Source organism: Gorilla gorilla, chromosome 4 (genome assembly GCF_029281585.2).
Source record: "Gorilla gorilla gorilla isolate KB3781 chromosome 4, NHGRI_mGorGor1-v2.1_pri, whole genome shotgun sequence".
NCBI lineage: Eukaryota > Metazoa > Chordata > Mammalia > Primates > Hominidae > Gorilla > Gorilla gorilla.
This window is the reverse complement of record NC_073228.2, coordinates 152,892,176-152,913,632: the sequence shown is the minus strand read 5'-3', so window position 1 is coordinate 152,913,632 and position 21,457 is coordinate 152,892,176. Positions and strand designations below refer to the sequence as shown.

The following is a 21,457-nucleotide window of genomic DNA, read 5'->3' as shown; positions in this document are numbered from 1 at the left end:
CTAAATCAAGGTGTTCAGATGATGTTATCAGAAAGCTATCTTTCCTAAGCTCTGTTTTTATGGGTTGGACTCAATGTCAGGTGGGCTTTCTCCTTGTGGTGGGCACCACAGCTCCAGGCTGTCATATTCATAGCTTCTAGTCCAGTGAAAAGAAATCTCTTCACTAAGTGTGCTGATGAGGGTCCTAGAACTAATTCTCATTGGCTTAACTTTGATCATGTGGCCATGGCACTGCATAACCCAGTTGGATTATGCCTGAATTATGTGCTCACTTTTGGAGCTAGGGAGAGAGTCAGCTCCACATAGACTACATAGACTGAGTTCACATGGGTCACATGGCTAATGAAGAAGCCAGGGTTTGAGTCCAGGACTGTCTGATTGCCACTTGTTCTTAGCCACTTCTCTACCTGCCTTCAGTGTTAGAAAACAAATGCATGCCGATTACAGAATATTTGAAAAATAGAGAGCTTGCTTTGGCAGCATGTATGCTAAAATCGGAAAGATACAGAGAAGATTAGCATGGCCCCTGTGCAAGGATGACATGCAAATTTATGAAGTGTTCCATATTTTTGAATAGATAATGAATGGATGCTGGGCTGAATACCTAGGTGATGGGATGATCTGTGCAGCAAATCACCAGGGCACACGTTTACCTATATAACAAACCTGCATATCCTGCACAGGTACCCCTGAACTTAAAATAAAAGTTGAAGAAAAACTAAAAGAGGGGTGGAGGAGGGACTTTATCATTCAAAAATATCAATGTCATCAGAGAAAAAAAAAGTCATAAAAAAAGCGTATGGAAATGTTCCCAATGAAAGCAGGCTAAAGACATTTGACAACTAAATGTAGTACTTGACCCTAGACTGCATTCTATACTGAAGAAGAAAAGATGATAAAAAGGATATTACTGATATTACTGGGGCAATTGACAAAGCTGGAATTTAAATAGTAGATTAAAGTATTAATATTAAAACAATTGTTAATCAGCAGACTGTATTGTTAGCAGATTGTGTTGTCTTTAACATACAAAACTTTTATTTTTCAAAAAATTAATATTTCAGTTAAATAATATTTAAATGTGCCTATAAAAAAAGAAAAATTAGAATTTTGGAAAGTAGATGAAAGTATAAAAAATATTGTTAAAATGACTCAGCAATAACTACCATAGACCTTTTGGGTTATTTTCTTTCAGTTATAAAAATCATACATTTTTTTCGAAGGTAATTTATTCTATATGACAGTTTTTTGTTGCCTTGAATCATCTCTGGTTCTTTTCCAAGGCCCAGCTCAAGTTTTCAAACTTCTTCATGTTGAAATATAACACCATGTGTAAAAGAATGCTGTAGACGGTCAATCCATGTGTAACTATTAGCTGTTTTTCCTATTATAGAATGCATTCTAATTTTCCAGCTTCCTTATTGTTTCTCAGAGAGGTGCCCTTCTGGCTCATGGGATCCGAGGCCTCTGGTGAATTGGCTTGAACATTCTCACACTCTAGAAGACATCAGAAATACCCAAAGTGCTAATTAAAAACACACACCTCAGAACTCTACTCCTAGATATTTCAAGGTAGAGTAAGCAGAGAGGGGCTCCAGGAATATTATAAAATTCAGCTTTTCATAAAAATGTACCGTTAACACATATACACCATAGAATACTGTGCAGCCATAAAAAAGAATGAGAGCATGTCTTTCATGAGACATAGATGGAGCTGGAGGCCATTATTCTTAGCAAACTAATACAGGAACAGAAAACCAAATGCCACACATTCTCACTTATAAGTGGGAGCTAAATGATAAGAACTTATAAACACAAAGAGGAAAACAACAGACACTGGGATCTACTTGAGGGTGGAGGTTGGGAGGAGGGAGAGAAGCAGAAAAGATCACTATTGGGTACTGAGCTTCATACCTGGCTGATGAAATAATCTGTATAACAAACCTCCACGATGTAAGTTTACCTAAGAACCAAACCTTCACATGTACCCCAAAACCTAAAATAAAAGTTAAAAAAAAAAAGAATGTTGAGGTCAGTAAAGGCTTTAAGAGGATTAAAAAAAATTTACCATTTATATAGAATTGTGCATGAAATCATGTGTACAGTGTGGTGACTTTTCACAAGTGAATATACTCATCGATATTGTTTTATACAGTGGCAATTCATTCATTCTCATTGTCGTATTGGATTTATTTATTTATTTAATTTTTGGGGGATGGGTCTTGCTATGTTGTCCAGGCTGGGCTTGAACTCCTGGGCTGAAACGATCCTCTAGACTTGGCCTCCCAAATAGCTGAGATTGCAGGCATGTGCCACCATGCCCGGTTTGCTGTGTTAAGATTTAATTATATATTATATATACATCATTTACTTGTCCATTCTAGTGTAAATTGACATTTGAATTGTAGCCAAGTTTGGGTTCTTATAAATAGTGCTGTTCTGAATATTTTAGTGGATGTCTTTTGGTCTTAGTGCATGCATATTTTCAGCTTGAATTGACACTGTCAGCTTTCCAAAGATAGAACTTCAGTTTATCTTCACACTTGCAGTATATTCTAGTTGCAGTATATTCTAGGTATTCTACTTGCTCTATATCCTCACAAACACTTGGCTTTATCTGTCTTTTTTTTTTTTCATTTTAGCCAGTCTGTGTAGTTGTGTTCCATTGTGGTTTTAATTTTCATTTCCCTGATGAGGTGAAACAATTTTCATATATTTATTAGCTGTTTGAATATTGTCTTTGGTGAAAAGTTTATTCAAGCCTTTTGCCCATTTTTCTGGTGGGCTGGCTACCTATTTCTCAAAGATTTTTGGCATTCCTTATATATTCTATGTTTGAATTATTTGATAACTATACATACGTATGATCAATATTTTCTTGTACTCTGTCACTTGCTTTTCAGTCTCTTAATTGCATCTTTTGATTAATAGAAGTTTCTAATTTTAGTGTATTACTATTTATCCATTATTCCTTTTGAGGGTAGCACTTTTTCCATCCTGTTTAGGAAATCACTGTCAACATCAAGTCATGCAGATATTCTTCTATATTTTCTATAAGTTTTTTTTTGCATAGATATCTTTTTAAAAACAATTATCTAAAAAACTCTGATACAGACAGTTCACATATCACATTTTGCAAAACCTTGCAATTTTATGCCCTAAGCCTCACAAATCCTTAAAAAGCTGTGCACCCTTTCCCCAAGCCAGGGTCCCCATCCTTGACTTCCCTTCTTCAAGGTGGGCTCACCTCACAAGCCCTCATTGTCAGGCTATTGTATTTTCTCGGAGAATTCTACAGCAGGGATACACTCACAAACTTGCCAGGGTCAGGTGTAAATGAGTGACGGAATAGGGTGGGGACCATGGTGGCTGGAGAACAAATGCCCTGCAGAGCGACAGCAACCACTTGGCCCCAGCTGACTGTTGCCATATGACAATGAGGCTCCTGGGCTACAGATCTTCCATGTTTCAAAACAAACTCAAGCATCTGGGTTATGTGAAACATTTCAATTTCTAAATGATGTCAAGCAGTTCAAACTAAAAATTCACTGTGTGGGCCAGAAAAAAATAAAGAAGATGTTTGTGGGTTTGCTGTAGTCTACGGTCAAACTTTGTCCCAGGGAAGCAGGCTGCTACTCCAAGTGTGGTCCTGGGAGCAGCAGGAGGAGCATCACCTGTGAAAACATCAGAAATGCAGAACCTCAGCTTTCAAATACTGAAGCAGAATCAGCATTTTATCAATATCCATAGGTGATTCATAGGTAAAATAAAGTTTCAGAAGCACCAATCTAGACATATGGTTCTCAACACTGGCTCAAATTAGAATCATTTGAAGAACTTATTATTAAAAAAAAATCTATGGCTGTACTATGGACCACAAAAATCTGAATCTCTAAGGATGAAGCAATATTTTTTCTTTTTATTCCTTTATTATTTTTAATTTTTGTGGGTACATATTAGGTGTATATATTTATGGAATACATGAGATATTTTGATATAGGCGTATACAATGGGTAATAATCACATCAGGGTAAATCACATCGCCTCAAACATTTATCTTTTCTTTTTGTTGCAAACAATCCAATTATACTCTTTTAGTTATTTTTAAATGTACAATAAATTATTGTTGACTACAGTCACCCTGTTGTTATCAAACATTAGATCTTATTTATTCTATCTAGCTGCATTTTTGTACCCATTAACATCCCTACTTCTCCCTAGCGCACACACCCTTCCCTGCCTCTAGTAACCATCATTCTACTCTTTATCTTCATGAGTTCAATTGTTTTAATTGTTTTTTTAGCTGGGATGAAGCAATATTTTTAAAAGGCAACCTAGATGATTCAAATAGGCAGCTGGGGTTCAAAAGCACTAATTTAGATCAGTCCTTCATTTATAAGTGGGGAAAGTGAAAACTCACAAAGTGGACAGGTGAAGTGTCTTGCCCAAGGTCATTGAACTCATGTATGGGAAGATTTGATTTGTGCTCATTCTCATTTCTCATTATTCTCAAGCCAGTGCCTTTTTGCTGCAGTTGCTTTTGGTTCCTCGGGGCAGAACTGAAAAATGATCCTGTTCAACTATAGCTCATTGCTGCCAGGTTTCCAGCTAAGCTGCTTAGCTTTCAGCACTGAACAGCTAACAAGATTTACTGGATGAAGAGCTGACAGGCCCCTGCTTCTGCCTATTCCAGCTGAAATCCACTTCATTCTTCATGTACATCACCCAAAACAGTGCTAACTGCTCCCACTGTGAAGAAATGGAAGGTCCTCAACTTGGGTGTCAAAATCCCCCTCCATAGGCACAGAGTGGAGACACAGGCTATTAGCAGCAATATGAGAATTTAGGTTCAACATTAACCAGAAGTGAGTGTGACTGCTCCACCCTTGTTGCATTCTTGAGCTGTATCATTAGAGGCACAGATCCAGTATGCAAAACTTGGTAGGCCTCTTTGGCTCTGATGCACAATTTTATAAGCAAATTAAAGGAGTGACTCACAAATAGTGGTTGAGCCAAAGTTCCCTAACTCTGCTTTTCAGGACCAGGTAATACTTATCACATTCTGACTCCATGGTACAGTTCTTGAACAGTTTTATGGAAAAAAGGACAGAATCCATCAACTAAAATTAATGTGTGAAGGACTTGAGTTTCCTTGTTGTGTTTTGGGGATGCCATGAAGGAGACCCATGTTCTACAGCAATGTTTTTGACATTTCCTTCTGTATCTACTTCATTATGCTTTATAGGTGCACCATCTTCTTTCTTTTCAACTTTCTGCTATCAAAGTTTCCTCCTCCCCAGCCCTAGCCTGTGTCTTGATCTTCTTTCTTCTTCTTTTTACTCCACTTCTACCGTTGTGAAGACAGTAACTTTTCAGAGTTGGGAAGAAAGACAGGCCTGACAGGACCCTATTTAAGGGGCAGACAGGACAGCTGGGGACAATTATACATTTCAGGGCCATTATAACCACACCCCAATTGTCTCCCTAATGATGCCAATGTCTGTCTCCACTCCAGCCCTTCCATTATCTGCCCCTATTGAACCTTAAGCCTTGCTGTAGTCAGATCTGTGATGACCTGTGTAGGCTCAATGTATATTGAGCACCTTCAGTGTTCTAAGCCATGAGACTTAGTTCGATATGTGAATGGGGATCTGCTTTTTAATAAGATGGGCATACCCAGGCTGCTGCTGGATTGAGATGGCATGTATGACAGTTCTTTGATAATAGCTTAGTTAATTACAAGGCAATGGTGATAACAATTAGAATTCTTCCATGCCACTAATCCTGGAAAAAATTTGTCACTTGACCAAAACTACAGCCTTGCTTATAACTTGCTTTCAACTTCCTTATACTCTTAAGATGACCTTTTATTTCATCTTCTCCAGGTAAAGAAACTCCTTCCAAGGATCCAACTGTATCGAGTGAGTGTATAGCCTCATCTGAATACAAGGAAAAATGTTTTCTGCCACAGAACATTAATCCAGGTATCCAAATCCCAAAGACAAGCCCTATTCTTCCATGTTGAGTATTGCTATAACCTCTTTATCTTTCCCATCTAAAGAGCCCCTCCCTCTTTCCCTCTTGATGAAAAGATTTTGACTATGCTATTTGCTTGCTCACAAATCTTCTGTTGCACTCCATTGCCTACAAAATTAATTTTAACTTTCTCAAGCTGTCACTCAAAGCTCTTCACAATCTGGCACTTATTAGGAGCTCCATACTTATTTGCTTTGTTGAAGAAAGTATATCATAAATTAGATTTGAAGGTGTTGAGAGATGGGGTAATTAAAAATATTTATATTCAACATGGTACCTCAAAGAGTTGTTCATATGTTGTTGCTGCTCAGAAAATCTTTGATGAATAAATACATGGGCTGCACGTGGTGGCTCTCACCTGTAATGCCAGCACTTTGGGAAGCTGAGATGGGAGGATCACTTGAGCCCAGGAGTTGGGGCCCAGCCTGGGCAACAGAGTGAGACCTGATCTCTAAACAAAAAATCAAAGAATTAGTCAGACACAGTGGCATATGCTTGCAGTCCCAGCTACTTGAGAGGTTGAGATGGGAGGACTGCCTGAGCCTGGGACGTCGAGGCTGCAGTAAGCTGTAATTGCACCATTGCACTCCAGCCTGGGTAACAGAGTGAGACCCTGCCTCAAAATAAATAAATAAATGAATACATGAATGGTTGAATGAATATGTGGAGGTCACTTTTACATACTATATGATACCCAACATAGTACTTTATATGTAGTAGGTTCTGCATAAATATTTGTTAAATAAGTGAATAACTAAATGAATATGTGAAGTGAGATTGGCTTGAGCAGAAGGGCATCTGTACGAATCTTTCAGAAGCAGAAAAAGTTTTGAAATTAATGTGAAACAAATCTTATTCTTAATACACATCTCTCACAAAATCCTTTTTAAAAGACATCGATGAAGCCCGCAAAGAGAAAATTGTTATCAGAGGAAAGGTGCACCTGGGCAGAACTCTGTAACAGAAACTCTGAGGACAAACCTGTAGAAGACTTGATTTCTGTTGTACAGTAGATGGGACCATTTTAGAGGGCAATTTGCATGCCAAATGATCCTCGCATGTTTTTCTCATTTTTGCTTGCCCATCGCTAGGTGGAAGCACCCAAATCTCCATTTAGCTGATGAAAAACAGAGTGTCAGAGAGGGAAATGACTTCACCACGACACAGTTAACACGTGATGAGGAAGGGCCTTGTTCAAAACCACAACGCTCCTTCACCCTCCAAAAATATAGCTCTCCCTGTAATACAAAATATAGACTTGTGAAAAAGATTATAAATATTTAAAGGATCTAGACTACGTAAATAGACATTGTATACATTTCATACCAGGTTCTTTCTTTTCCCAATTTCAGATGAGATCGGGCATGTTCAGGGTGGTATAGCCATAAGCCCAATTTCAAATTCTGTCAAACTTCTTGGTTGACAATGAGAAAAACTTTGCCCTTTGTTTCTTGATATTGTGTCAATCTGCTTATCTGTCTGTCAGCTTGGACCACCCCTGAAAAAACCTGAATTACCATCTGTTGTTTCATGAATGTAGTAGAGTCAGCATTTTGCCTTATTAATGCATGAAGGCCAGTGAACAAAGGGTATCTGTAGGTGAAACTGAACTGACCTCAGGCTGAACTTGTCCATCTTTCAGCATTTTCCACCCTGATGCTGTTTCCAGGAAGGTCATGGAGTGAGAAGGGGAGATGGCTGTAGCTGCCAACCTCTCCTTAATGAGTACAGTTGCAGACAGTATCAGTCAGACATATTATCACAATTACAGAACTGACTTTGAGAAGGATTAATCTGTGACACAATACACTTCATGAAAATGATATTGAGCTTGACTTCTTCCCTGCTCTAGTGATGCAGAGGGTACTGCAGGATCCCACTGTGGGCACAGAGGTTCTGCTCTAAGTATCAGTTCTCACGGTTGAGATCTCAAGAGCAGTCTGCTTATTTAAGTCCAGGTCTTTTGAGTTCCATATACATAGATTCATGTGCATGGTAAGGAGATTCACACCAAATGCCCTGTTTGTCAGTCAGTAGGGGCTACGAATGGGGGATTTTGGATCAGATGTTGGAAGGATGGATGAGATGGGTTTGGTAGAAAGGAATCATAGAATCAGTTATTGCCAAGGTTAATAGTCATGATCACCTGAGCGCAGCCAGCCATGAGCAGTACTTGCTGGTAGTGGGGAGGTGAGGAGGGGAACAGCTAATGCTTAATGTGTTTACTGAATCTTTAATACATACCAGGCACTGAGTAAAAAGTTTTATATCCACGATGTTATTTAGGAAGCTTTTTTTTTTTTCCCTGAGACAGGGTCTTGCTCTGTTACCCAGGCTGGAGTGCAGTGGTGTGATGTTGACTCACTGTGACCTCAGCCTCCTGTGCTCAAGCCATCCTCCTGTCTCAGCCTCTGAGTAACTGGGCTACAGGCATGCACCACCATGCCCAGGCCACCATGTCTGGCTAATTTTTTTTTCTTTTTTGTCAGAAGACAGGGTTTTGGCATGTTGCCCAGGCTGGTCTTGAACTCCTGAGCTTAAGTGCTCCTCCTCCCTTGACCTCCCAAACCGCTAGGATTACAAGCATGGGCCACTGCGCCCAATCTAGTAAACATCTTAAAACCCCTGTGGGATAGGTACTATAAAAGCCATTTTGCTAAAGGGAAAAGCCATGCATAGAGAGGTGATTAATTGTTTAGGGTGGCACATTTATTGAGGGGCAGAGCCAAGTCTTGAGCTGGAGACTGCATGACCCCTCCCTGGGCTTCATCTTTGCACTGTGCCTCCTCCTAGAGCTCAGCATGCCATGAGGCTACCAGATGGAGGCCTGGATGGATGCGGGGTGCTGAAGTGAAAGGGGTTGCATGAGATTGGAGCATAAGCCTAGGAGGAACTACGTGGAACAAACACCCACGTGAAGTTTACATCAAAGTCAGGTTATATGGGAATGTCATAGAAGAGCTCATTTGCAGCCACAGCATTTTCAGGTTAAAGACAGGCCTTTTAAAGGTAGAAGTCCACAGCTGTCTTGTGGACTCAGGCCAGCATGATAGGGGTCATCTCTAATGTGCTGAGGAATTTGCAGAGGTCCTGGCAAGTTGAGGCTGCAAGTGAGACCTCTGTGATGATCCATTCCAATGCCTTCTCAGTTTATTGTGTTGAATAATTATTAACAGGATTGCTACTTACTGTCTAAAGAAGACACATTGCAAAGTGCAGTTATACGATGAACCTCCTCAGTGTGGCCTTTCTCGACAACACTATCCAAAGGTATCCCCTGCCTTCAAGCACTCCATCTCTCTGTCTCTTGACCCCATTAATTTTTTTTCATAGCGCTCTTCTCCATCTGAAACTATTATGTTTGTGGAATTTCTTGCCTAGTTACTCACTTACCAAGAAGAATACAAGCTCCATCAGAACAGGGACTGCCTGTTTTGTTCTTTGCTGAGGAGCCCATAAAACAGCTTCTGGCTTATAGAAAGCTCTTGATAAGTATCTGTTACATGAATATACATTTTGGAGAAATTAAAGGTAGACTTTAATACATTAACTAATTACCCTGATAAACATTAATAATTGCAGTATCAGAAAAGACAGGTTAGAGAAAATGTGTTTATGTGTAATGTGTTCATGTTTATGTGTATGTGTTAATGTGTAATACACAAAGTATATGTCTATTACATATGATAACTTTGACACATAAGTACATTTCCTTAAATATGGATAAAGTCCTATTGATTCTAAACTTTCACAAGTCATTCACAGGGAGTGATGTATGTCCTAGCTGGTCCTGTGTCAGCACCATTACATCAGTGCCAGGCAGTGTAGGAATAAACCCCGTACAAAGCAGAAATAAACAACGTGAGTGCATCAACTCCTGCGATTCCAGAGCCCTCCTGGGTTCAGTATGTGTTTTTTCTCAAGGGAGGACCATTTAAAGGGGTGCTCTGAGGAGTGTTAAGACCATTCTAATCTGTAACTAATGAGGACACCAGTTGAGGGTTCAGGTATACATGTAGGGGAAACTGTGGGCTAATCTAACTCTTTCTTCCTTTTTATTCTATTTTCAGCCTGATCCTTCTCTCTTTGTTCTCTTTAAGACCTGACACTCTCCTTCTGTGTAAAGAGCCGCTCCAGGAGGTGTGTAAATGGACCCCTACAGGAAGCTGCTCGGAGGCGGCTCTGGGCACTGGAGAATGAGGACCAGGAGGTGCGCATGCTGTTTAAGGTGAGCATGAAGGAAACAGGTGAATGCTGAGTACTGACTTGTGTCAGTCTGCTACAGGATCCCCAGCATCTAAGACAGCATCTGGAACAAAGTAGGTCCTCGGAAAAAACATCTAATAGGTAGACTGAATGAATGAAAGATTCCGTGCACATTCTCTGCACAGGAGTGGAGAGGAATGGGCAGGAACTCTGAATGAGGCAACTTGGAGTTGCTGAGTCAGAGAAAATTTGGTTTCAAATATTCTATTAGTTGTGATCTTTGACAAGTTACTTAACCTATATAGAATGGGAGTTGTTATAATACCTACCTCATTAAGTATACTTTTTTTCTAATGCGGTAGTTTCAAATTCTTTTTTTTTTACTGTGATACAATATACATAACATAAAATTTTCCATTTTAATCATTTTTTAAGTGTATGATTCTCTATGACACTAAGTAATTCACAACCTATCCACCTCCAGAACTTTTTCATCATCTCAAACTGAAATTCCATATCTATTAAACAATAACTCCCATTATCCCCATGTCTCAGCTCCTGGTAACCGCTAAGTATATATTTTTAAAGTACTAAGATTGCCAATCAAAAAACAATACCTTATAAATACTTGGGTGAGAGGAGGAAAAAAACACTAAAGTAAATAAACCAATTTCTCATCTTTCATAGTAGGTAGATAATATCTTCATTTGTTAAAACCAAGGAAGAATGGTATGATCAAATTATTTACAGTTTAGGATGTATTAAGTAGGAGAACTAAAGTCAGAAATGGAAAAAAGTTGTTTCAACTAGAGGTAGGGAAAGGATAATATTACTTTACATAAACTAATACGTTCTTGTTACTTTTTACAGTTTCTGCATGAATCTGGTACAAACTGAAGGAGAAAAGTGTTCTAAATCTCATGCAGCAAAAAAAGATAATGGCTGGTTTTTCAGGGGGAAAACGAGATTGTTTGAGTAGAGAGCTTGGCATTGTGTTTGGTGATATGTGTTCCATAAACAGTAGCTACATTTTTTTGAATTTTATTTTATTTTTTTTAATATCTGGAATTCAGGAACTGGGAGACACTGGCTGCTATTGGTACTGTAGATTTTCCTTTATTTTGAGTCTCATTTGGTATGGCAGGAGCAGGGTTGATTGAGAGAGCTGGTCTGCTGGGCTGAAGCTTGAGTCAGACATACTTGTGGGCTACAGTTGAGGCCTGGAGTCAGCTAGATCTGAAATCTAATCAAGGCTCCGCAGCTTACTCCCTGAAGGTGACCTTGGACAATTTACTTAACCTCTCTGTGCCTTGGCCCCCTTGAATATGCAACAGGGATAATGCCATTTTTCATTAGATCTAAGATGCCATTGATTATAAAATGCACTGTTATTTTATGTACTTCCAAGAAAGAAAACAAATGCTGCCAATTATGGTTGATGACATACTTCCTTATCTTTTAGTTCAGAAGTGGTTAAATGTGATAAAAGCACATTTTGGAATGGCCCAAATACTGTCATTGCATTCTCTTCATAGCGCTTTTGTGGGAGTTAAATGACATATTGCTCATAAAGCTCTGGGTGAAGTGCCAGGGATGTAGTAAATTCTCTGTAAGTTGATTTTTACCTAGCACCCCTTCCCTAATGATGGATCTGGGGCCTCCTGGGGTTTGGTATGGCAGAAGGAACCCCAGAGTTCTGATTTTACTGAACGGGGGCTTTTCTTCTGGATTCTTCTATCTTCTTCTTCCTCTAAGTTTCCCTCATGATAGAGCTCCTGGAGTTGGTACTGATGACAGGACCTGGCCTGGTGGAGGGATGTTCTGACCATCACTTGTTACAGTCAACTCCGGAGGCTTGGACAAACAACAGATTTAAGGGAAAACTAAGTCTGGGCAGTGATTCAGACCTGCTTTTTTTTTTAGGTAGTAAAAAAAAACCGGGCCGGGCGCGGTGGCTCACGCCTGTAATCCCAGCACTTTGGGAGGCCGAGGTGGGTGGATCACGAGGTCAAGAGATCGAGACCATCCTGGCCAACATGGTGAAACCCCATCTCTACTAAAATATAAAAAATTAGCCAAGCATGGTGGCGGGTGCCTGTAGTCCCAGCTACTCGAGAGGCTGAGGCAGGGGAATCGCTTGAACCCGGGAGGCGGAGGTTGCAGTGAGCCAAGATTGCGCCACTGCACTGCACTCCAACCTGGCGACAGAGCGAGACTCCATCTAAAAAAAAAACAAAAGAAAACAAAAAAACCCCCAAGAGGCTTATAGTCTTCCTGTCGCTCTCCTTGTGGGCATGTAAATTGGAAAGGCTTCCTGGGGGACAGTTGGGTGACTGCATTTTAGGATTGAAAATGTGCATATCCTTGCATTTCCAATTGCACCTCTTAGAAATACATGTGTTAAAACAATTAAGAATGTGCACAAAGATTTAGCTATAAAGATGTTTATCACAGTACCATTTAGGATTTTAAAAAATGTAAAACAATCCAAACGTGAAACCATAAGAAAATGATAATAATTCATTATGTTAATGCAACAATGGCACATGTAACCATTAAGAATGGTGTAAACTTTGTGATGACATAGAAAATGCTTTGCAAAATATTGCTTAGCAGCAAAAGAAGATTGCAAAATAATTTATGCAATGTGATTCTATATATGTGAAATAGTGATATGGAAACTTGTGTAGGAAAAAAGATTCAAATTTATTACGTGAAGGTGTTAACACTGATGATCTTTAGGAGTAGGGACTAGGGATGATTGTTTTTGTGTGTTTTGGTTTTTCTGTTTTCAGCTTTGTATTAATAAAAATAATCATTAGACATAGACTCACAATCAAATTTGCTTTCAAGATGCCTTCTATGAATCAGCGTCCTTTATCCTCCCACATACACTTTTTTTTTAAACACAAAAAGTAGCATTCTCTGCCCATAGTTCTATTCCCTGGCTTCTTTTGCTGCTGCCGCTGTATAGCAGTATTATATCTGGAGCCTATATCAGTACACCAAGAGCTTCTTTCTTCTTTTCTGTGGCTGCATAATACAATATTTCATTTTATGGATAAATTGTACTCCATTTTAACCAATCTCTTATTGATGAATATTTAAGTTGTTTCCATTTTTTGGTGATGTAAAAATCAATGCCATAATCAAGAAGTTCATACAGAGTATTTGGTCTATATACGAGCTTGCTAATGGGACACTTCTGTCATCCCAGGCTGACTCATTGTTTCCTTTACACAGGACCTCTCAGCAAGGTTGGTCAGTATCCAGTCTCAGAGGGCCCAGTTTCTCATCACCTTCAAGACCATGGAGGAAATCTGGAAGTTCTCCACCTACCTTAATTTAGGTATGGTACAAGGCAAGCAGGTGGAGGATGACCTCCTCCACAATTTAGCCAATTTGTAGGGCTTGACATGAAGGAATTGGCCTGGCTCTGGTAATTAAGAGACATAGAGCCTTAAAAAAGATGGTTAACTTTTGAAATTTCACAAAGTGCCTCAAACTAAATCTAAGGCAAATATTAACTATTATTCTAAAATGCCGTATGAAGAAGTTTGCTTTTTTGTGTCCAGGGAGATCTTTTTTTATTAGATAGCCAATCAATTGGAAAACAGTTATTGGTCATCTACTAAGTTCAAAGTACTGAAATAGATGTGAACTTGGTGCTAGTGTGTGTGTTTTAAACTATAGGGAACTAATCTTGAGTAAGATCAAAGTAGCTGCTCAACATAGTCAATAGCAAAGTTCCAGATGTTTTATTGCATGTATTTGGAAAAGAGTTAAAGAAAGAAATAGAGAAATTATCTGCTTATAGCAACCTAAGGCTGCAGCATTTTCTAGAAGGTAAAGAAGGACATTGGGATGCAGCATCAGTTCCACTGTGGTGGGAAATGGTTCACCTGCCTTCTCCAGACAGAACAACTTATAATGGGGAAGTTAAAGTGAAGCCAAACAAAACAAGAGGCCACCTAATTTGATGGATGTTTTATATCTCCCAGAAAATGCTGGGCTCCATGCTGACATACACAAGGACAGATTTTGTGCAGGGGTGGAGGGTCAAGACGACTCATGACTGGAAAACATAAGGTATATCTTCTCCTCTTATGGTCTGGAGATCTGATCTCCACACTACACATCTCCTTCCTGACCATCAGACATCCTCACTATTCAAACTGTGCTCCATAGACCGGCTTGTTGGCAGCACATAGGGTCTGTTAAAAAAAAAAAAAAAAAAGGAGAAGCTCAACCCTATCTCAGACCTTTACTAAGCATTTGTAGTTTAATAAGATCCCCATGTGATTTGTGTGCACATTAAAATTCAAAAGTGCAATTATAGAAGATACATAAGGCCTAGATCAGCACAATGGACAGTCAGGATGGAAACAGACAGGCTTTTGCATCTTAGGAAACAGAAGAAGCCTCAAGAGAAGCAATACGAGTAGTTCATGTTTATAGCCATGTTTAAAATACTATATATAATTACTAGAATTTTACAATTTACATAGTTTTTAGTCTGCTTTTGCCAGAGAGATCTTCTGGGCATTGGAGGAGGGGCAGGGTCAGAGCTGGTGGGTGGAAGGAAATCCTGACTCCTGAAATTCACTGAGGGGGAGCCATGTAGAACCTCCTCAGCCACTGCATCATCAGGGACACAGTAGTTTGAACCTCAGGTCAGGAGAACTTTAAGGGGGCACTAGGAACCCCCATAGTCAACACTGTAAACTTGGAGACCTCCGTGGCTGTATTAGAAAAAGGCAATTGGTTTTGGTCATCTCATTATGCATTTATGGAAACTCACAATATGTTGAAATGGTAAATAACATTTAGAAATGACTTGTATTTCCCAACAGATGTTGAGAAGACTCAACTCATTCTAGAAAATGTCTGGCTTTGCCTCTTATGTTGTTTTAATTCCAGTTAAATGGCAGGTTGGGGCTTGTGGTCTGGGAATCAAGCTCAGGAGGGAATTTTCTCACTCTCTTCTGTGCTCAGCTATGTCAGAAATCATTTTGTTCAGAAATCTTGTTGGCTTGACTTCTTAGGCTACGTATCCATGTGTCTGGAACATCTCCTCTTTGACCACAAGTACTGGCTCAACTGCATATTGGTGGAGGATACAGAGATCCAAGTGTCTGTAGATGATAAACACCTGGAAACAATATACCTGGGACTCCTGATACAGGAAGGTGAGTGTGGCATAGAGGTAGAGATGGGGTCTTATTCAGATATTTGCTACCAGAGGCCCTGAAATAAGCAGGATGCAAAGGGAGGGAAAAATCATCCAAACATGGAATATTCACAAATGAACCCACCTGTTATAATAGTACTTCGAACATTCCTCTGAGTTCAACACTGACATTACACGAACAGCTGTGCTAGTCAGTCTCACTGATTGATGTTAGAACTGCTTGGAGAGTTTTACTAAGATACCCAAGCCAGGGCTCCACTTAGGCCCATTAAATCTCTAAAGGTGGGGGCCCAGGTATTGGCATATTTTGGAAAGTTTTCCACATAAGTCTAATGTCTACCCAAAATCGAGAAACCCTTTTCCAAACATGTGGTAAAATTTGATTATAAAACAAAGTTGCAAATGTTGCAAAACTTGAAGTTTTTTATGAAATTGAGGAAAGTGATGTTGAGGAACCTCTTGGAGCACCTCTTGATCTGTTTATAGGTGAGAGTCCCATCAAGGTTATCATCTACCAATTAACAACTATGAGGTGGATAAGCCTGATGACATCACAGACACGTGGAAAGAGCCAGATTTGCATATGATATTTTTGCAAAAAGGATTCTTCTTATGATTGCATTGCACAAATATTGCATGAAGGAAAGAATTTAATATCATGCTATTATAAAACTTATTGGAGTAATTATATTCACCCAAACTAATTTAATCAATTCTTTTTTGGTTCTAATTTTAATCATGAGATTGCAACAATAAATGAAATTCTATTAAATATAAATATATTTCCACAAGTTTTCATCTCTTTTTCAAGATAAAGTCCCAATTAAGCCTTTTTCTCATAGATTATTAGAAATGTTGGTGTCTGTTTTAACTGAATTCCCTCTCTATGGCTTTTTTCTTCCTGGTATCAGTGTTCCTGGCATCATAAGGCCTCTTTTAGTGTCTCCCCTGTGAAACGTCTACTTTACTTCCAGGAAGAAAAGTACTCCAGCTCTGGATAGAAGCATTACTTTGTGTGATAATCCATTTTCACTTCCTGCTACTCCTTAGAAAGCCATTGCTTTTCTCATCATCCACAGGCCACTTCTTCTGCAGAGCCCTGTGCTCCGTGACTCCGCCAGCCGAGAAGGAAGGGGAATGCTTGACACTTTGCAAGAATGAGTTAATCTCGGTGAAGATGGCAGAAGCTGGGTCCGAGTTGGAAGGCGTGTCTTTGGTGACAGGTCAGCGGGGCCTGGTACTGGTGTCAGCCTTGGAGCCTCTGCCTCTCCCTTTCCACCAGTGAGTAGCCAACTGCCTCCTGGGAGCAAGTCCCAGAGCAGACTGAGGTTTGCACAGAACAGAGTAGGCATGCTTTCAGATATGGGCATCCATAGTGTGGAGGAGAGAACAGATTGTGGGTGGGTCTTTATCTTTCTGTCTTTTTCTTTTCTTTTTTAACAACCAAGAATTTTAACAATCTGATGAAATTGGAGACAACTCTAAATTTCAGATGGGCATTGTACCTAGCAGCAAATATACCACATGACCGCCAATGTAGTGTTTCTCCATGTATGGACTGGAGACCACTTGTCTGGGCCTCCTTAGACTCTCTTGGGGTTGAGTCTAGGAATCTTCATTTTAAATAAACTTCCTAGGAGATGCTTTTCACACTAAAGTTTAAGAAATCCTGCTGGAAGATATGATAAACTTAAATATACATATTGACAGTAAACATTACCCCACACCATGGACCTGTGTGGCTCTGGCAGAGATCTGACAGTTCAAAAGTAAAGGGATTGTTTGTTAGTTATTTAACTGACAAACTACTTTTGGAGCCACAAAATATCCCAGGTCTGCTAACTTCTCACCTTTTCACAGGTCCTGGTAGAAAGTAAGTTCTCAATAAACGTTTGCCATCATTTAAATAAGAGAAAAAACAATACTCATCATCATCATCATCATTATTCTGATGGACTGTTCTGTTCATTGTTGCAATTTTTTGAAATCCGTGTTTGCAAACCCCATGTTTTCATTGGCAGGTGGTTCCTAAAGAATTATCCAGGAAGCTGTGGCCTTTCCAGGAAGAGGGATTGGACAGGCTCCTATCAGATTGGTATGGCTGAGTCAAAAACATAGTATTGTTAAGGAGATAATGTTGTCCTGCCTTTCAATTTTATCTGCAGGTTTGGAGTCAGTTGATGTGAATTTCTGTCTCGTCTCTGCTAGGAACTGGATTTAGGGAAGCCAGTTTCTGCCTGTGCACATGGTTTTCCCTGCCTGTGAAATGAGAGGTCTCAATCCAGGGCGCAGCTACAAATGCCTGCAGGTGTGGGCAGGATGCACAGACGCTAGGGGGCCTGGATGGAAGGTATTAGGGAATGGCAGGAATAATTAGGGATTTTAAGATATATGAGTGAAAAAACAGGGCCAAATTAAATGTTTCATGAGCCAAATGCAGCCTGTGGGCTGCCTGTTTCAATCTCTGGTCAAAACATTTTCTAATTTCCCTTAGAGTTTTGTAAAATTAACTTTGAATTTAGGAAGAGTAGAAATGCCTGGCACATAAGGGTACTCAGTAAAAATTTGTTGAATAAATGAATTATACACACACACACACAATTTAAGTAATCTGTATGTGTGTATACACACACATATCTGTAAGTACTGTAGATCCATATCTACTGGATAAGGAAGTCCAACACTTTTTAGACATCTAGAAATACCTTCTGTTCATCTTCATCTTTAGAACTCCCCTTCACCCCCCTCCCACACACTCCTACCACAAAGTACAATTTTATAAGTGCTGAGCCCAAATAACACAAAAAAAGAAATAGGATTATGGAACCCAGACATGAGATCTAATAAATTATTGATGACAAACAAGATTTTTAGCTTCCTAAAGCAGTACAGCCTTGTAGTTAGAACGCAAGGCTTTGAAGTCTGTTCTGGTTCAAATTCTGGCTCCCTGACTTAAAACCAGTGTGATCTTGGCCAATCCACCTGCCCTATGTTGCAACTTCCTCATTAGTAAAGTGATACAATAAAACCAACTTAAATGTTGTTATGAGAACCAAACAAAATGACATCCATAAATCACTTTGCCCAGTTTCTCCTACAATGTAGATATTTAACACATGGTAGATCCCATCGACCCACAAAACAGTGAGAATTTCTGATCTTGAAAACACAATCTAGAAACTTGACCAAAAATGTTAGAAAAAATAGGCTAGTGGTTTTAGCAGAGAAGCTAAAGCAAATATGGAAACTGAGGCACATAAAAGCCTTTATCTCCACCAGGATTAATGGAGAGGCTAACCAGCAGCCTGAAGACTTAAGCTCTAGACCCAGTTTTGCCATGCATAAGATCCTTAGACAAATCTCATACCCTCTCTCTCCCTCCGTAACCTGGGAAAAGGGGATTCTGATAGTTTCCATGCCCTTTGAAGCTCTTGAGAAGACCTGAGAAAGTGAGTGCAAATTGTACTTTGTAAACTGGACAGAAAAACATTCATCAAAAGGTCATTGCTAGATCCTAGGTAGGCAATTTATCAGATTGAGTACCATAGTCAGAAAGGGAGTCTTTTAGATCCTTCTAAGTTATTAGCAGCTTTCTATTCCACCAGTGGTAATGAGGCTAATGTTTATTGAGGGTTGACCAGGTACCAGGCATTGTGCACTGTATCTCTTTGATTCTCTTTAATATTTGTAAGCAGCAGGTATTCCTATTATCCCCATTGTCCAGCTGGGGAGACTGAGGGTCATAGAGGCCAAAGGAGCTGGAAGGACATGGAGAGCTTCTCTGGTCGAGTGGTTCTCACACACTGGTCTGTGGATTTGTGCCAACCATGACAAAGCATTTACATTACAGTGGCAAAATCAGACAAACCAGGACAATACAGTGAGCTTTCCAGTTTCCCATAAGCTATGTTTATTCATTTTTAAGGCATATCCGCTATCTGAGAATCTTTTTTTGTGTTTGTTAAAATGTTTTTTCTTTGGTGAAAGTGGATTGTAGTTCTTTTAAAAATATGTCCTAGTTTGGCAAAATGAAAAGCCGATTGTCCTGTGTCATTCCTGCCAATTTTTGGGTGGGAAGGGGATTGAAATGTTACTGGTCCTTGACATTCTAAAGTCTGGGAACCCCTCATTTTCTATTGCATTGGAAGGTGATGGGAGGCTCAGCTGTTCATGTCTTCTGTAGCTGATCTGTGTGCTATTTTCCACAGGCAGAGGACGCTGTAAGGCCTTGAAGGGTTATGAGCCAGGAGAAAAGGATGAACTGAGTTTCTACCAGGGAGAAAGCATTGAGATCATTGGCTTTGTCATACCTGGGCTTCAGTGGTTCATTGGAAAGTCGATGAGTTCAGGACAAGTGGGCTTTGTCCCCACCAGGAACATAGATCCTGATTCTTATTCCCCAATGTGAGTATTGACAGTGAGCATGTCCTGGAGCTGGGCTGCCTTTCCCAGGGGTCCCTCCCCTCTTTGAACAGATTTGCAGTTGAGCTTCGAGGGTGCCCTGGTAACATGGAGCCAGAAAAGCACATTCTGACACCAAGGTTGATACAGAGAGTGATAGAAAGGAGAGAATGCATCAGTTCAGTTTATTTTAACAGGTGGTCACTGAGGACTTCCTCTGTGCAAGGAGGGAAGCAAAACTCCAAGACAAAGGGCGTGCTGTTAGGCACTGAGGGTGTGGTTTTGGTACTTGGATCCTGCTACCCACCCTGTCTAACCACAGGGCCCCTTCAGAGGAAGGGCACACACGGGGAGCAATAGATTAGCAGCATGCTGATCCCACGTAGGGCTGGGAGGCGGGTCCCATGTAGATCTTCACTCATTCAGCTTTCAAGCTGAATGCCAATGTGTGACTTCAGCATTGGCTAGGAGGGCAGAGTGTTTCTCTTACTCTTTTCTGCCTTGAATCCAGAAAGGCTGGTTCTGAGGAGCAGACCCATCTGCCTGGCCAATCAGGAGAAGGTGATCAGCCTGCTCCACCCACCCTGTCATGGAAGGACAGAGATATGGGGTATTGCTCCATCTTTTTGGAGTGGGCTTCCTATGTGGGGATAGGAAACAGTAGAAAGCCTGGGCGCAGGAAGTACACGAGGAAAGGGAGAGTTGGCTCCTAACACTGACACAACATAGCGCCCTACACTGGGAAAATGTGGCCCAAGAAATGTCTAACGATCTGAACAGAGACTGAAATTCTTTCTCTTGTGGGAAATAGCCAATGAAGAGCGCAGACCAAGGGGCAGAAGCTCCCTGGAAGCCCTGCCCTTCGTGGGGAGAGGAGGAGACAGAAGGTTATTTTTTTCTATGTAGAAATGTGGGAGTCCAAATAACTATAAACAAGGAAGACCACTCACTGAGCTCCTGGAGAGGTATGGAGAACTATCGGGACTTGTAAGGAAGAAAAGGATATCAAGAGAACTTCATGAAGAAGGGGACATGTGAATTAAGCTTTGCACAATGTAAAATATTTCAACAGATGTTGATGGGAAAAGAGGTCATAGGTATGAAAGTGAGTCAGTGCTTGAAGAACGACTCATGTAGTTTGGAGGAAGTTACCAGAAGGTCACTGGTGCAGCAAAGGTGGGTCTATGCTCTGGAAACCTGGGAATGCCTGTGTGAGGGCCCTTTCCTTAACCTGGCAGAGAATGGGGAGCCACTGCATGTCTCTGAGCAAGGGTGACATATTATATGACTGGACCTTTTCTCTAGGAAATGAAACCTGGCTTTGGGGGAGGCATGCAACATCAGGGGGAATCTGGAGGCAGGAGACCAGCGAGAAGCCCATGGTGGCACTTAGAAAAGGGTGAGAATGGAGAGGAAGGCCACTGCTGAGGACCAATGGACAGGAAGTCAAAGATTCCAGGAGCTTTACAAATATGGACACCTGTGTTCTGCCTCCAGAGGCTGTTGTGTAACTGGTCTGGATGGAGGCTGGGCAATTATATTGATAAAAGCTCTCCAGATGGGGCTGGTGGGCAACCAAGGTGAGAAAATTGCTCTGAACCACCCCTTCATGTTACCACAGGG

The 21,457-nt window shown here is 40.4% G+C and overlaps 1 protein-coding gene and 1 non-coding gene across 2 annotated transcripts in view; both read left to right on the top strand.

Moving 5' to 3' along the window:
• Positions 1-21,457, top strand: part of SH3TC2 (SH3 domain and tetratricopeptide repeats 2) — a 77,850-nt gene that overhangs the window by 5,112 nt on the left and 51,281 nt on the right. The window contains exons 2-8 of the mRNA XM_004042785.5: positions 5,886-5,984; positions 10,137-10,264; positions 13,486-13,591; positions 15,288-15,431; positions 16,513-16,714; positions 17,455-17,528; positions 19,642-19,837. Of these exons, the coding sequence (XP_004042833.3) occupies positions 5,886-5,984; positions 10,137-10,264; positions 13,486-13,591; positions 15,288-15,431; positions 16,513-16,714; positions 17,455-17,528; positions 19,642-19,837 (949 nt within the window). The remainder of the gene's footprint in view (positions 1-5,885; positions 5,985-10,136; positions 10,265-13,485; positions 13,592-15,287; positions 15,432-16,512; positions 16,715-17,454; positions 17,529-19,641; positions 19,838-21,457) is intronic.
• LOC115934721 (U6 spliceosomal RNA) lies at positions 469-571 on the top strand. The gene has a single exon (XR_004070485.1). It is a non-coding gene; the product is annotated as a U6 spliceosomal RNA (small nuclear RNA).